Source organism: Macaca mulatta, chromosome 6, assembly GCF_049350105.2.
Source record: "Macaca mulatta isolate MMU2019108-1 chromosome 6, T2T-MMU8v2.0, whole genome shotgun sequence".
NCBI classification, from domain to species: domain Eukaryota; kingdom Metazoa; phylum Chordata; class Mammalia; order Primates; family Cercopithecidae; genus Macaca; species Macaca mulatta.
In genome coordinates, this window is record NC_133411.1 from 120,979,265 (window position 1) to 120,994,820 (window position 15,556).

The window sequence follows — 15,556 nt, forward strand, 5'->3', positions numbered from 1 at the left end:
CATCGTTATTCTAAAACATACTATTTACACAGTACAAAGAAAGCCAATCTAAGAATCTCCAGGGAAAAGGGGGAAGAAACTCTTAAGGGAGAAAATACTGACAAGAAATATTAAATCCACTGCAACCAGATCAGTAATGAGCAACTTAATTACTTGATGGCAACCTTTCACTAGTGTTTCATTTTCAGTAGTGAATGTGAACAATTTTGGTCACCCAAAAAATGTTTTTAAATGGGCCACCTTCTGAACAGTTGAGAAAAGAACATTTATAGGCACAATTTAGAATATATTAAGCAAAACAGAAACAGACTTAAAATACTGGCGTGATCAATAAAAAGTTTTAAATAGGAAAATAAGTGGGTATTTTTGCTTTGTTTTGTTTTGTTTGTGCAGAAATATTGAATTTTTGATCAGTAAGAGGGTACCTAAGAAGGAGCTACCTCCCACATGTGGGTTTTCACAGAAGAAACTGAAATCATTTCTTTGAGAAAGGTGTCATAACACATTGAGATCTCCCATCTGTCTAGTGTAGTTCCAGCCTCAGCAGACTCCACATAGAATGCTTTCCTAAAAAACTGTCCACCCTTACAGTGCTGTCTGGGCTATTATCACACAGGCTTCATAGTTAGAGAGGGCCACCGATTCAATTTGTGCCAAGCACAAGGGTTCTTAGCACTAAAGAAAGACCCTGGAGATTATCTAATCCAACTTCCTCATTTTTCTTTCTTTCTTTCTTTTCTTTTTTTTTTTCTGTGTGAAATGGAGTTTCGCTCTTGTTGCCCAGGCTGGAGTGCAATGGCACAATCTCAGCTCACTGCAATCTTCACCTCCCAGGTTCAAGTGATTCTCCGGCCTCTGCCTCCTGAGTAGCTGGGATTACAGGCACGCACCACCACACCCAGCTAATTTTGTATTTTTAGTAGGGATGGGGTTTCTCCATGTTGGTCAGGCTGGTCTAGAACTCCCAACCTCAGGTGATCCGCTTGCCTTGGCATCCCAAAGTGCTAGGATTACAGGCATGAGCCACTGTGCCTGGCCTTCCTCAATTTTTGGAAGAGAAAAAGATAACTCAGAAAACTAAAGCAACCAGGCCAGAGGTCCACATTAGGTCAAAACAGGTTTCTCAAGAGTGGCACTACTGATAATGTTTTTGTACAAGGCGCTTATTTGTTGCCAGGGCCTGTCCTATGCATCGTAGGATGTTTAGCAGCATCCCTGGCCAGTTGCAACCCCCCCTACCCAATTGTCACAATAAAAAAATGACTCTGAACATTGCCAAATGTCCTTGGGGAGAAGGCAGGGAGGACAAAACTCCCCCAGTTGAGAACCACTGGGTTAAAAACTAGCATGATTGGCAATCAAATCCCTCTGACTCCCAAGGTGCTCTTTTCATTAATCACACAAATACTTCTTGTTTTCAAGTGCATATTTTGGAATTAGGGATAACTGATTAATGCATTAAGCCACGACTAATACTGATTACATGTCAAATGATGTGATTAAAAATCTCTTAAAAAATGTATCTTATATATATGGTATGTCCGGCACACACAGATGAGTAAATGCACATATTATCAGCACATATGTATACGTGAGCCTGAAACTGCAGAATCTAAGAAACAATGAGTTATTTTTGGTTGGGTAAAATATAGTAATGCCACTGAAGAGATAGTTCAGGGAGAATCTCTCTACAAATGGTAAACTTTCTTACCAGCCTTAGAGAAATTCGCTACACATTGTAGCTATATACAGAATCATCTTTAAAATACACACACACAAGAAGAGACCTCATTGTCAAGTTGTTTAATCATCTTATTGTGAGGATAAGAAAACTCCATTTAAAGAGCTAAAGTTTCCTAAACTAAGTGCTTCAAAATAGTGCCAGATTGCTTCTCAAACACAGACGGAAAAACCAGACTTACAAAGGACACAGTTTCTACCACCAAAGGCAGCCTCTGATGTCAGACTGCCAGTTAAGTATGATATTGAGATATTACCTGTTTCTCTTTTTCCGGTGTTCTCTATTAGAATTTTCCGATTCACTACCACTGCTTGTGTTACAGCGTGAACGTGACCTGAAGACAAAATGGTAAGAACAAAAGAAAAAACACACGTTTATCACTCATGAAAAATTTCAGAAAGGTTTATATTGGTCCTCTGGAATTCATTTTGCAGCAAAATTATCAATCCAAACATCAAGAGCTGTATTATCCCTCTCCAAGTCAGTGTTTCTGAACTCAGTAAGACATCTGACTGAGTCGATAGCTCAGCGAAATGGCAATGCAGGGGAAATATAAAAACCGATTAAGGTGAATGTCAGCATGTTCCCAGAAAGGACCACAAAATCAATTACTTCCAACAGAACTCTGACATGGCAAAGCTGGTGGTGGACTAAATGTGGACACAAAATCTTGTAACCCTCCCATCCGCCCCACTGAGAGAGGTAGAGTTTATTTCCCTAGCCTCTTAATTTACACTGGTCTTGTGACTGATTTTACCAACAGAATGAGGTGGAAGGGATACTATGTCAGTTCCAGGACTCGCCCCTTAACATACTGGTAGCTTCTGCTTCCAGCCTAAAGAAGTGCAAAAGAAGTGTCTACAGAAGTGTAAGCTACCCAGGTGGAGAAACTATGCAGAGAGGTCCCAGGCCTGCAGCCTTTCCGCCAAGATGCCCACATGAAAGAGAAAGGCCCCCTAGATAACACAACCTCAGCTGTCATCTGACCACAGCCTCATGAAATTGTGAACAAGACTAGCTAGAAAGTTACCTGTTTAATTGACAGAATTATACTAGATAAGTACAGTTGTTGCTGCTTTAAGCCACTAAGTTCTGGAGTGGATTATAATATGGCAACAGATAAATGAGACAGCTCCTCTGAGACACAAGGGAGTAGGAAACAGCATAGTCTTAAGACGCAACAGAATGGAAGATTGGGAATCAGCTGAAGACAAACTGGTTTTTGAAAGTAAAAAAAAAAAAAAGCAATAATACCCCCACTCTTTCCTCAACTCTGAACATTTCTAAATCTGCTAACCCTTCTTCCCTCTGACTCTCCTTCCATTTTTGTTTTTTTTACCTCCTCCTCTGCTTTAGATCTGAATCTTCACCACTGTTATGGGCTTTCCTGTGAAAACAAATAAAGACATTTAGGAAAACAGGAGATTATCAATTGGCTAAGGAAAGCACACCAAAATGAGTCTCACTTCAGTTTACACATATCTGTCATACATTCATTCATTCACCAAACATTTAGTCATATGTATATGCCTAACCCTACATATGATATATCCCAGAAATATAATGTTAATAACATAACCTGGCCTCACTCTAGTGGGACAGGCAAACCGTCTGAATTCCGTTAATCCAATGATGAGGTTAGTCAGCAGTTGCAGAACTGCAATCCTCCAAGCTGATTTCCGCCATAGTGGAAATGACATCATCTCACTTGGATGCCCTTTCCCATACCCTGGGGCTCCAAATTCTCTTTATCTCTTCTCTCATAATCTCCTCCACTTCAACTCAGCAACCTGCCTCATGGTCATACTTTGGACTTCATCGTCTGTAAGCACCTCCAAACACTTTGCTCTCTTACCACAATCTCCTTTCTGTTTACTACTCCCCATTTACTTTCAAACAGCTTCAATGGGGCATCCTGGTTAAAGGTGTTGGCTCTAGAGCCAGACAACATGAATGTGAACCTCATCTTCTCCACTGATGAGTTGTGTGATTTAAATAAGTTACTTTTCTACTCAGTGACTTACTTTTAATAGAATCTCCTTTGAAGTCTGCTCTAAAGGATAAAATGAATTAATCTATTTAAAATGCATACACTAGGACCTGGGTCATTGTTAGCACTCAACCAAGATAAGCTGTTATTGCTTATTCAACTATTTCCATTCTTCTTTTTCTTTGATCCTAATAAGACTATCTATTGACCTGGCTACTCTCCACCAGCTCTTCACTTCTCTTCACTGTCTTCTGTACTCAGCTTAGATGTCCTAATCCATCATTTCAATAACATGCATGCTGATACTCAACACGTTCCCCAACTCTGTTTTTCATTCCGTCTTTTTGGCAAAATCCCAGGCATGGGTGAATCCGACTATGCAAGTTTTCTGGATCAGTTCTAAACAGCTGGTTGAGCAGTGCTGGAAGGAGTCACACAAAAGGGGCACATTACACTACAAATCCACGTTCATAAACCTCAAGTGGGGCTGCACCACAGTTCAGCAATCCTGCCACTTTTTTCAGATCTAAGTACAAAGCAGTTTCAAACTCTTCATCCTGCAACCCTCTGACCTACAGTATCCCTGTTTCAGCAAATGACTTTGTTTTCTCCTTCCGAAGGAAAAAGTAGCCTCCAGATGGAACTCTTTCATCTTCCTGCTACCAAAAATAAAAACTTACCAACATCTTCCTCCCTGTTATTTATGGATTTATCCTTACTACCAAGGTCAGTCCCTCCACCAGTGCTTTGCGCGTCCCATCATCCCATGTCTTTTCAATGACTTTCATTAACTACCCTCTCACCTCTCACACATAGTCACCTTGCCCGTCTGGCAGACTCTTTTTATAAGCTATTAACTTTTTCAGTCTCTACTGTTTAAACAAACACAGACCTACTTTGAGTCCACATCCCCCTTCATCTGCCCAGTCTCTCCTCTCTCCTTCAAAGCCAAACTTCTTGAGAGTGGTGTCTATGCCCCATGCTCCATTTCCTTACGATCTGTAATCCAGCACCTTCCCACTCTGATCTCTTTAATGTATGGCTTACGTTACCCCATTTCCTCCAATACACTTATATCGAATAACATTAACAGCAATATGTGGTCCCTGTTCTTATATCAAATTTTGGGGTCACTATTTAGCATAAACACAAATTATACAGAAATTGGTCACAGATGATCTAAATAGTGTGCCAGGAATATGATTCCATTCTTTTGTAGGTTTTAAATTTTCCGAGAGAGGATACTTGCCTAAGTTTTCCATGTACATATCACTTGCTTAGGGTTGTTTTGCTTATCACTATTCTTCAAACTCTGAGAGAACTGCAAAACTCCTGCTATGGATGGATACGCAGGTAATCTCCAAGTTCCATTTATATCCCTCCTGGATCCCTCTGCCCTCCTGCTCATACCTGGACCACCCACTTTTGACTAACTCCCTTTATCATGATCCAAGGAACTCCTTTTGCTTCTTTGTATGGTGGACCCCACATCTCCAGGTCTTTTGGCAACTTGTCTGGGTTTTGGTAAAGTGTATCTTTTAGCTGCTAACAGAAAAAAATTGCATGACAGATACACTTTTTTGGGACCCACAATTTCTGAAAATGTCTTTATTCTATGCAAACAATTATGGTTATCTGGGCATAGACTCCTAAACTGAAAATAATCTTTCAGACTTCTCAAGGCAATACTTCTTTGCCTTCTTCCTCTGATATTACTGTGAAGCAGCCCAATGTCTGTTTTTTCTTTTTTTTTTTTTTAGATGGAGTTTCACTCTTGTGGCCCAGGCTGGAGTACAGTGGCGTGATCTCAGCTCACTGCAACCTCCGCCTCTCAGGTTCAAATGATTTTCCTGCCTCAGCCTCCACAGTAGCTGGAATTACAGGCATGCAACACCATGCCTGGCTAGTTTGTATTTTTAGTAAGGACGGGGTTTTACCATGTTGGCCAGGCTGGAATTGAACTTCTGACCTCAGGTGATCCACCCGCCTTGGCCTCCCAAAGTGCTGAGATTACAGGCGTGAGACACCGTACCTGGCCCCAATGTCATTGTGATTTGTCACCATTTGCACATGGATTTTTCTCTCCCATATTCCCATGCCCCTTCCAAATCTTTAGAATTCTTTGTTAATCAATAATGTTTTGAAATTTAGTTATAATGAACCTTGGAATAAATCTAACTTTTCAATCAATTATGTCAATTGCTCAGTGGGTTCTGCTTTATAATGTCACATCCTTCAGTTCCGGAATATTTGCTTGTGCTGTTTCTTTAATAGTTTCCTATGTTTTCTCTGTTCTTTTTTCTTAGAAATTGTATTAGTTGAATGTTTGATATCTAGGTTTGATAATTTTATTATTCTTATTTCCATACATCTGTTTTATTGTGGGCTTTTTGGTTCCATTTTGGGGAAGATTTTCTTAATGTTACCTTCCAAATCTTTTACTGATTATTTTAAATTCTGCCACACTAATTTAAAGCCTAAAAACTCTTATTCATTAGTTCTTACCTTTGTATTGATAGAAATTCATGGATTTATTTTTTCATCTTCCTAAATAGTTTTTTGGAAATTTTTCTTTCTTATACTGTCTGTTTCCAGTGAGAATGCCCCCAATCCCACCCTATACCCCATTTGTTTGTTTTAGTCTCTGCCTTTCCAGACAGAAGCAATGCTCAAATGCAGGTGTTCATGGCTCTCTATTCCTATCCAAGCAGTGAGTGTTAAGGTGACTGGAGCCCTTTGGTTGGTGCAGAGCATGTTAATTAATGGCCTCACAGTAATATGAGGGCAGCTTCAATCATTTCAATGGATGATCCTTTGAAAGTAAGTATATGCAAGTCTTTTCTCTTGTACCTGGTCCATTTCCTGCAGTGGGATTCTCTAATCTCACGCCTGGGAGATACAACAATTTCATTGGAAGATGCTTTGAAAGCTAGTATCCATAGTCTTTTCTCTTGACCCTGTTCATTTCTTACAAAGGGATTCTCTAATTTTCTGCCTAAGTAATATAAGCCTGGATTCTAGTATTCTGGGAACGAAGAGAGAAGGGAGACATTTGGTATGCAAATTTTCACTCTCTTTATTTTTCCATGGCCACAATTTCTCTTTCTTCATTACAGTTAATCTTCAATTAAGACAAATGCTGGAGCTTCCTACAACTCTGTCATTGGCTTTGTCTTTTTGCATTCTATCTATACTATACACCTAAACAACCTAATCTCTATACTTCAAGTAACATACTTAAAATTATATTTCAGTCCATAAAGCAAATCTAGCTCCTGACTTACATTCAACAACCCATGAGAATCGTGCACTTGGACTTCTCAGAAGCACCATAAATTCAGGATATCAGAAACTAAATTGGCAATTGTCCCTTTCAAGCCTGTAAAGTCCTGATGATTCTATTTCTATGCAACCCATTGAATTAAAAAAACTGAACAAGCCTGGGTTTCATTCTGGACAGCTCCCTCTCCTCCATCCCTCATACTGATTCTCCTACCAGTTTTACCTCCTACTGGCTACTGAAACCATCCACTTCTTTATATCTCCGCATCACCACCTTGGTCCATGCTCCCATTCTCTATTGCCAGGACTCGTACCATAGCCTGCTGCCTGGTCTCTCCATTTCTGCCACTATCCTCTTTCACCATTTCTCCACAAGACAGTGAGGGTCATCTTTACAAACACAAGGGTGATGTTATTGTACTTCCTGTAAAAAACCACTGGTCTAAGGACCAAAATCCTGAACAAAGGCCAGGTGGGCTGTAAGGTCTGATCCCATCTTTCTCTCTATCCTCATTTGTAACACATTTTTATTCACTCTCAGAGTCTGATAAACACTGGCCTTTTTCCTTTTCACAAAGGCTCCCTGCTTCTTTCCATTCCCAAGGCTTTTGCACATGCTAGCCCCTCTATCTGGTATGATCGTTCCTTTCTTTTAGCCTGTTTGTATCTCAGATCCTGGCTCAAGCATCCAACCTCAAGAAATCTACCCCAACCTCTTTGGCTCAGTGATTCAGCAAACTTCCCCTGATAGTGCTCATTACACGGGTGTCTATTTATAAAAAATTTATCACGCATTTACACTTATGACACATGTACTTTTCTGTATGCATGCTAGGTTTCAATAAAAAGTTTTTAAAATTCCCCTAAGTACCACATAGCTTACCTTCATATTACATATTAAAGTCATAATGGCACATATATTCCTATGACTCATATATTTATCCCTTAATAGCATCTAAGCTCCCAAAGGACAGGAACTTTGTCTGGTGGTAGCAGCACGTTGCATGGCATACAACAGGCACTCAAACATTTTTTAATGTAAAAGTGAAAGCTAAGGAGTGAAAATATACTGTACTACCAGAAAAAATGCTGGCTTTCTTTTTCTAGAACAGGAATGTTTATTATTATTATTATTATTATTATTATTATTATTATTATACTTTAAGTTCTAGGGTACATGTGCATAACATGCAGGTTTGTTACATATGTATACTTGTGCCATGTTGCTGTGCTGCACCCATCAATTCGTCAGCATCCATCAACTCGTCATTTACATCAGGTATAACTCCCAATGCAATCCCTCCCCCCTCCCCCCTCCCCCACCATGATAGGCCCCGGTGTGTGATGTTCCCCTTCCCGAGTCCAAGTGATCTCATTGTTCAGTTCCCACCTATGAGTGAGAACATGCGGTGTTTGGTTTTCTGTTCTTGTGATAGTTTGCTAAGAATGATGGTTTCCAGCTGCATCCATGTCCCTACAAAGGACACAAACTCATCCTTTTTTATGGCTGCATAGTATTCCATGGTGTATATGTGCCACATTTTCTTAATCCAGTCTGTCACTGATGGACATTTGGGTTGATTCCAAGTCTTTGCTATTGTGAATAGTGCCGCAATGAACATACGTGTGCATGTGTCTTTATAGCAGCGTGATTTATAATCCTTTGGGTATATACCCAGTAATGGGATGGCTGGGTCATATGGTACATCTAGTTCTAGATCCTTGAGGAATTGCCATACTGTTTTCCATAATGGTTGAACTAGTTTACAATCCCACCAACAGTGTAAAAGTGTTCCTAGAATAGGAATGTTTAAACAAGCAGGCTTCAGGGTCTCGATGAACTTTGAAAATTACATGGAAATGTTTATATGTATTTAAATATGAACCTGTCTTTCCCTAGGGAATGAATCCAACATTTCACCAGATCTCAGAGGGTAGTATTACCCAAAAAGGTTAAGGATCACTATTCTGGACTCAGCCAGAATTTGATAGCCTGTATCCATCTCATGATAAACAACTGACAAAATATGAAATTTTGACATCTATTGCAAAATGTATTATCCTGGCATACAAAGCAAAATATAATTTCCTATTATTAAATTTAAGTCCTTGAGATTCTTCCATGCTGATGACATGTCTCGATTTTAAATGTCAATGTTAATCCAGCAATGTAGGGATTTGTGCCCAGTGCAAGGTAAATATGTGTGAAGATAGAACAAGACTGACAAGGATAAGGACACTTACAGGGCATTTATACTGGAAAGAAACAGAGAACAATGTACTTTAGTCTTTTTATGTCAACGTGCAGCAATGGCTTGTTGCCTCAAAACACAGATCCCCAAAAGAGACCTGTAAGTGCACCAGGCAAAAGGCTCTAGGGATGCTCAGGCAAAAAGATTCTCTTTCTAGCAAATTTAAATAGCCTTCCCCCCGGAATTTGCCAATGAAAGGATCCTGTATCCACTCTCCACAATTACTTCTCTGTGTTTCACAGGAAGCCAGCGGAAAATGAACCTCATTGTAGAAGTCAAGTCTGGATTTGGGAGTGTATATGCTGCAAACTATTTCAAGCAATTATTTTGTATGAAAATATGCAAATTTAGGCATATTTTAGCAAAATTTAATTAAGTTCATTTTCAAATGTGTTAAAATGACTATCTGCTCAACATGTGTAATTATTTTATTTAGGGAGTGCTGACAAATTGCACTAATTAATTAAGGGTGGGAAACTATAAAACTCTATCTACCAATAATATATGCTAAATTGTCATCATCCATGCCAGCTATGTTGCCTCAACACACAATACACACAAATGCATTTTAAAGTATTTCCCAGTGGCGTTGCTTTGCTTTTAAGTATTGTCCAAGTTGAACCAACTCTTGGTGTTCCCAAGGAGAAAGCGGAGTAAGGGCTGAAGGACAGCTTTATTTAAATGAGGGCTATCACTATCTCCAACTTTTTCAGATATACAGACTGGGATTTCAATCCCATGTGTGCCACAGAGGACAAGCTACCATCGTCTCCCTGAGCCTCAGTTTTCTCATCTGTAAAAGTGAGATGGTGATGCTGGGCTGAATATTTTTCATTGGTACTCAGCCTCTGCTGACTGCTCTATAATCTGCCCTCTACTGCCGAGATAGAAAGCCTGGAAATTTTATATTCCTGGACACCTTTGCCAGCTGAGTTTTAGTTAAAAGAGACTGCAGTAAGATTTGAAGGCAGAGAAAGGGGAAAGTGATTTTGCTTCTAGTTGTACCTGTGGCATCAACTCTTGCACTCCTGAGAAGGGGGTGTTCTTTGTTTGGCTACAGTGGTGGTACCTCCAGCAACGTCAGCAAGAACGGTCCCTGCCTGGCATCCATCACGGTGCCTGCAGCAATGTCAGCAGCAAGCACAGGCTCAGGATTGCCAGCTCAAAGGTGGAAACGGCTTCTGGTCTCTAGGTAACACCCACTTCTCTCTTCGCATTCCTTCAGTCCACAGGCAGTAACAGCAGCTAGATCTCTGAGTTACATCACTCTCTGCTTTTTGCACCTTCAATCCTACTTACACCTTTGCACCAATTCCCTATTTAATCCCCCTCTGCTAGAATCACATCATGCCTCAGTACAAATGCCAGTTCCCAAAGAGTTGTTACTGTCAGCATTACATGAAATAGTATATAGCAAGCACTTTACTCAGTACTTGGAATATGGCCAACACCAAACAAATGCCTACTATTGCTCTATTATCCTATCTAATCACTGTTGGTCCTGATCTAGCCCCCTCATGTCAGTCCTACTACATGAAGGTAATATAGACCCTTCTCTTCTTAACCATCAAAGAATTTCAGTGAAGTTGAACTTGGTTTCAGAAAGTTGGGGGCAAAACTCTGGGAAACTAGCAGAAGCAAAAGGGATCAAGCAGGAAAGGGCCAGCAAGTGTGTATTAACTAGGGCATAGGTGGAAAGAAGGGCTTGGCTTCCAAACCTGCAGTGTGCATAAAAAGAGTCTTGATGGTTACCTGACATCATGAACTGAACTTCTTGTAATCATAAAAGTTATTTAGGCTGGGTGCAGTGACTCATGCCTGTAATCCCAGCAATTTGGGAGACTGAGGTGGGAGGACTGCTTGAGGCAAGGAATTCAAGACCAGCCTGGGCAACATAGCAAGTGAGACCCCATCTCCACTTTAGTTTACACATTTTTATTTTTTTAAAAAAAAGGAAAAAGAGGCTGGGCACGGAGACTCATGCCTATAATCCTAGCACTTAGGGAGGCTGAGGTAGGTGGATCATGAGGTCAGGAGTTCGAGACCAGCCTGACCAACGTGGAGAAACCCCGTCTCTACTAAAAATACGACAATTAGCTGGGTCTGATGGTGCATGCCTGTAATCCCAGATACTCAGGAGGCTGAGGCAGGAGAATTGCTTGAACCCAGGGGGCAGAGGTTGCAGTGAGCTGAGATCAAGCCACTGCACTCCAGTCTGGGCATCAGAGCGAGACACCATCTCAAAAACAAAAACAAAAACCACAAAAAACAACAAAAGGTAAAAGAAAAAGTCATTTATACAATGCCAATTATGTAGGTACTCAAAGTAAACCACAGTCCCTGCCACATAGGAGTGAAAAAGAATTTCACTGATAAGTCATTTCTACATCTTCCTCTCTTGCACCTGTCACACTGCCAGCCTGCTTTGCAGACAGGTCCAAAACTTCCAGCTAAGAACTTTTTTTATTAAGCATACACACACAAATATAATCCCTTCAAACACTCTAACCTTATAGGTAAAATGTAACAGGATTCATTTTTTTCTGTGCTTTAAAAGGCATTTCTCAGCTAAGAAGGCTTATCTTTAAGTGTAGTTTTGTCTTCTCAGGTAGAAACACTTAATATGTTTTATATATTAAGATATACTATCTCGGCCGGGCGTGGTGGCTCACACCTGTAATCCCAGCACTTTGGGAGGCCTAAGCGGGTGGATCACCTGAGGTCGGGAGTTGGAGACCAGCCTGACCAACATGGAGAAACCCCATCTCTATTAAAAATACAAAAAAAATCAGTCGGGCGTGGCAGCGCATGCCTGTAATCCCAGCTACTCGGGAGGCTGAGGCAGGAGAATCACTTGAACCCAGGAGGCGGAAGTTGCGGTGAGCCAAGATTGTGCCACTGCACTCCAGCCTAGGCAACAAGAGTGAAACTCCATTTCAATAAAAAAAAAAAAGACATGTTGTCTCTACTATGTAATATACTATATATGATACCTGTTTTTATATATTATATATACTATTTTTAGACACATCAGTCATAAATAGAATACAGAGAGCAAGTTCCTGCCAATATTTTATGAAATTATTCCCTAAAACTCTGGCTGTTTAAGATAAATACTTTGGGATTCCTAACTTATTTTATGTCAGAAAGAGTAAGCTTCCTGTTATTTTAAAGAGAAACAGTAATGTTGGTATAAGGATCACCTGTTATAAAGTCAGGCCTGGGACAAAATGCTTCTGTCGAAAACTGCTAACAGAGGGATTGTGTTCCACTTACCTCCTCCTCATAGGCTGTACAGAGTCATTGTCACTTCCACAGGAGGGGTTTCGGCGACGTGTGTAAGGGAACTTTGGTGACTTAGTGCGGTCGCTGGGAGAATTGTAGAGTCCACTGGAGAGAAAGATAAATGGTCAAAAAGAGCCCAGAGAGGTCCTGGGGGAACAGAGCCCAGCCCAGACCTAGAGTCATTCATAACTGCACAGTTGGTACCTCCAGGGGCATGTGGTTCTCTTTGCTGACAAGATTTATTGAAAGAGGTAAGATCTGGCAAATCAAATCATAAAGGTCATTATTTTGCAGGAATGCCATTTGTCTCATTAGCCTTCAGTAGTAAAAAAATGAACACATACAAATAACAGTACCAATTCACACATATGATGAATTTTCCCCTTTCTAAACACTGACTCAGCTAAAGGCTTTACATTCTATCTCAGCTAATCTTCTTATCAACCTTCAGCACTGAAGTACAATTATTAAACCTATTAAACAGAAAAAAATTGAAATATAGACTACTTAATTAAGTGGCCCAAATAAAGTAGCTAGGACACGGCAGGGTTAGAATTTGAACCATAAGTTACAACACAGGTCTGTCACTGGTTTGGTAGTTTGACCAGAGATAAACTAGACATATTCATATTTTTAGGAATAAAGGTCTTCCAGCATCACTATTCATCAGCTATAGTTTTTGACTTAAGTTTTTTTTTTTTTTTGAGACGGAGTCTCACTCTGTCACCCAGGCTGGAGTGCAGTGGCATGATCTCCGCTCACTGCAAGCTCCGCCTCCCGGGTTCACGCCATTCTCCTGCCTCAGCCTCCCGAGTAGCTGGGACTACAGGTGCCCACCACCACGCCCGAATAATTTTTTGTATTTTTAGTGGAGACGGGGTTTCACCGTGTTAGCCAGGATGGTCTTGATCTCCTGACCTCGTGATCCACCCGCCTCGGCCTCCCAAAGTGCTGGGATTACAGGTGTGAGCCACCGCGCCTGCCCTTGACTTAAGTTTTTAACCAAAACCATGAAATGGACAAATTATTAATATGTCATTTAGAGTTTTCAGAAACATATTACCTTACAGGCAATTTCATAGTATTTCCTAGGTTTCCTTTTTGCCTTTCCAGGAAAAAGTTTCATGTTATAAAACATAGTGTAGATTTCCAATTCAGAATTCCCAGCCCCTCTCTCCCTGGGTCACACTCATTTACAGTCTGCACACTTTATCCACGGCTAGCTGTGATCAACCACCCAGCAGCTGGATTCCTTTATTCAATGAGCTGCAAGTGCTAACCCCTTTTCTACTGTCTCCTTTATAAAAACAATGATTCCCTTTACCTCTGGGGGCCATTTTCTTCCCACGGTGCATGAGATTTGCTTCTTTGGGTATCAGGGCTATTTTCATTCTTTGCTTTCTTAAAGCTTTAAATTAAAAAAAAAAAGTATGAAAAATAAATTAAGTAGAAAATAAAAGTAAACTCATATACTTACTTGTTAAGTAAATTTTTTTTAACGAATGTTAAGATGTGCACACTTATTTGCTTGTTTTTACCTGTGACTCTAAAAAGAACATGAAGGCGCTGCCTAAAAAATCTGTCTCCAGCAAGCACCTTTGGGTCTTTCCCCCTCTTTCTTTCTAGTTTTACTGCTTTAGTCAACAGATGCCAGGTCCATCAATCGTTAAGAAACGCTAGAGTCCACCTGCAGGAGAGGGAGCAAGGGGAACCACAGAGCCAAGAAAAGAAGAAAGCCAAGGAGGAAGGACCTGGGCTTCCCAGGATCTTCAGCCTGGCTCCCTTTTTAAAACAGTGATCAGAGAATCCCTGGCTCCAGGCACTGGTCTGAATCCACACAGGTCGGTCAGCCCTGGGCAGGTTCAGGCTACTCAAACTGACCTTTTCCCAGCTTCCGCCATATCTTGGCTTCATCCCTCCAGATCAGAATGACTTTCAAACGCTATTTCCTGACCTAGTATCATCTTTCAGTCCTAAGAATGTAAATGTAACTGAGTTGTTATTCTACCCTCAACAAATTGTTTTAGAAATCCATGGGGAGACACAGAGGAAGGGACTAATCAGAATCCTCCAGGCACGGCGGGGGGGGGGGGGGGTGGCGGGGGGGTGACCTCTCACATCCTCAGGAGTCTTAGCTTCAGATAAAGGTAGAGCTATTTAACTCCAAATTCACTTTTAACCCTGGCTTTTTTTAACTCTGTATACTTGTCCTAGGATACAGTCATAGCAGAGTACTTTATAACTGCCAACAAAGAAGAGAAAGATGACAAGGTAGTTAAAAAAAAAAAAAAGAAAGAAAACAGACTTGCACCCTAGTATACTATCCATGAAGGAATTAATGTAAGCCTATAAAATTATGTATCTGACAGAGGCATATAACCCATAATATTAGTAGATAGTAGCTAAGTTATTATTTTTATAAAGGCTAAAAACCTCTACATATTCAATTCCCAAAGTAAAAGCTTATCTTTTGAAATGAAGAAAAGTAACAAATATGGTAGATATTTAATACAATAGTAGAAAGTATATGTGATCAATAAATCAGAAAAAGCAAAGGGAAAGGAGAAGGGAGACTGGAAAAGAAATAGGGAGATAAAAGAGGAACTGACAGAGTATACAAAAGTTAAATAATAAAATCCTGGGTGACAAGTTAATTGCATTAATTCCCTAAGGTATTTCTCATCTGAAGCTTGAGAGAAAAACTTTGGTGGTGCTTCAAGTACCAGTATCATCACAGGAATGTGGTTGCAAAGGGGATTGAAAAATATTGTTAACATGGCCACACAGCCCAAAGCAATATACAGATGCAATGCTATTCCTATTAAACTACCAACATCATTTTTTCATAGGAAAGAACTATTCTAAAATGGAACCCTCCCTCCAAAAAAGCCCAAACAGCCAAAGCAATTCTAAGCAAAAAGAACAAAGCTGGAAGCATCACACTACCTGACTTCAAACTATACTACAAGTCTACAGTAACAAAAACAGCATGGTATGGTACAAAAA

The 15,556-nt window shown here is 40.3% G+C and overlaps 1 protein-coding gene across 2 annotated transcripts in view; it reads right to left on the reverse strand.

Annotated features, from left to right (window-relative positions):
* Positions 1-15,556, reverse strand: part of EPB41L4A (erythrocyte membrane protein band 4.1 like 4A) — a 264,990-nt gene that overhangs the window by 30,234 nt on the left and 219,200 nt on the right. For both annotated transcript variants that reach the window (XM_078005099.1, XM_001101426.5), the window contains 4 exons: positions 13,875-13,958; positions 12,542-12,655; positions 3,081-3,128; positions 1,998-2,075 (listed from right to left, as the gene is read on the reverse strand). In XM_078005099.1, the coding sequence (XP_077861225.1) occupies positions 1,998-2,075; positions 3,081-3,128; positions 12,542-12,655; positions 13,875-13,958 (324 nt within the window). The remainder of the gene's footprint in view (positions 1-1,997; positions 2,076-3,080; positions 3,129-12,541; positions 12,656-13,874; positions 13,959-15,556) is intronic.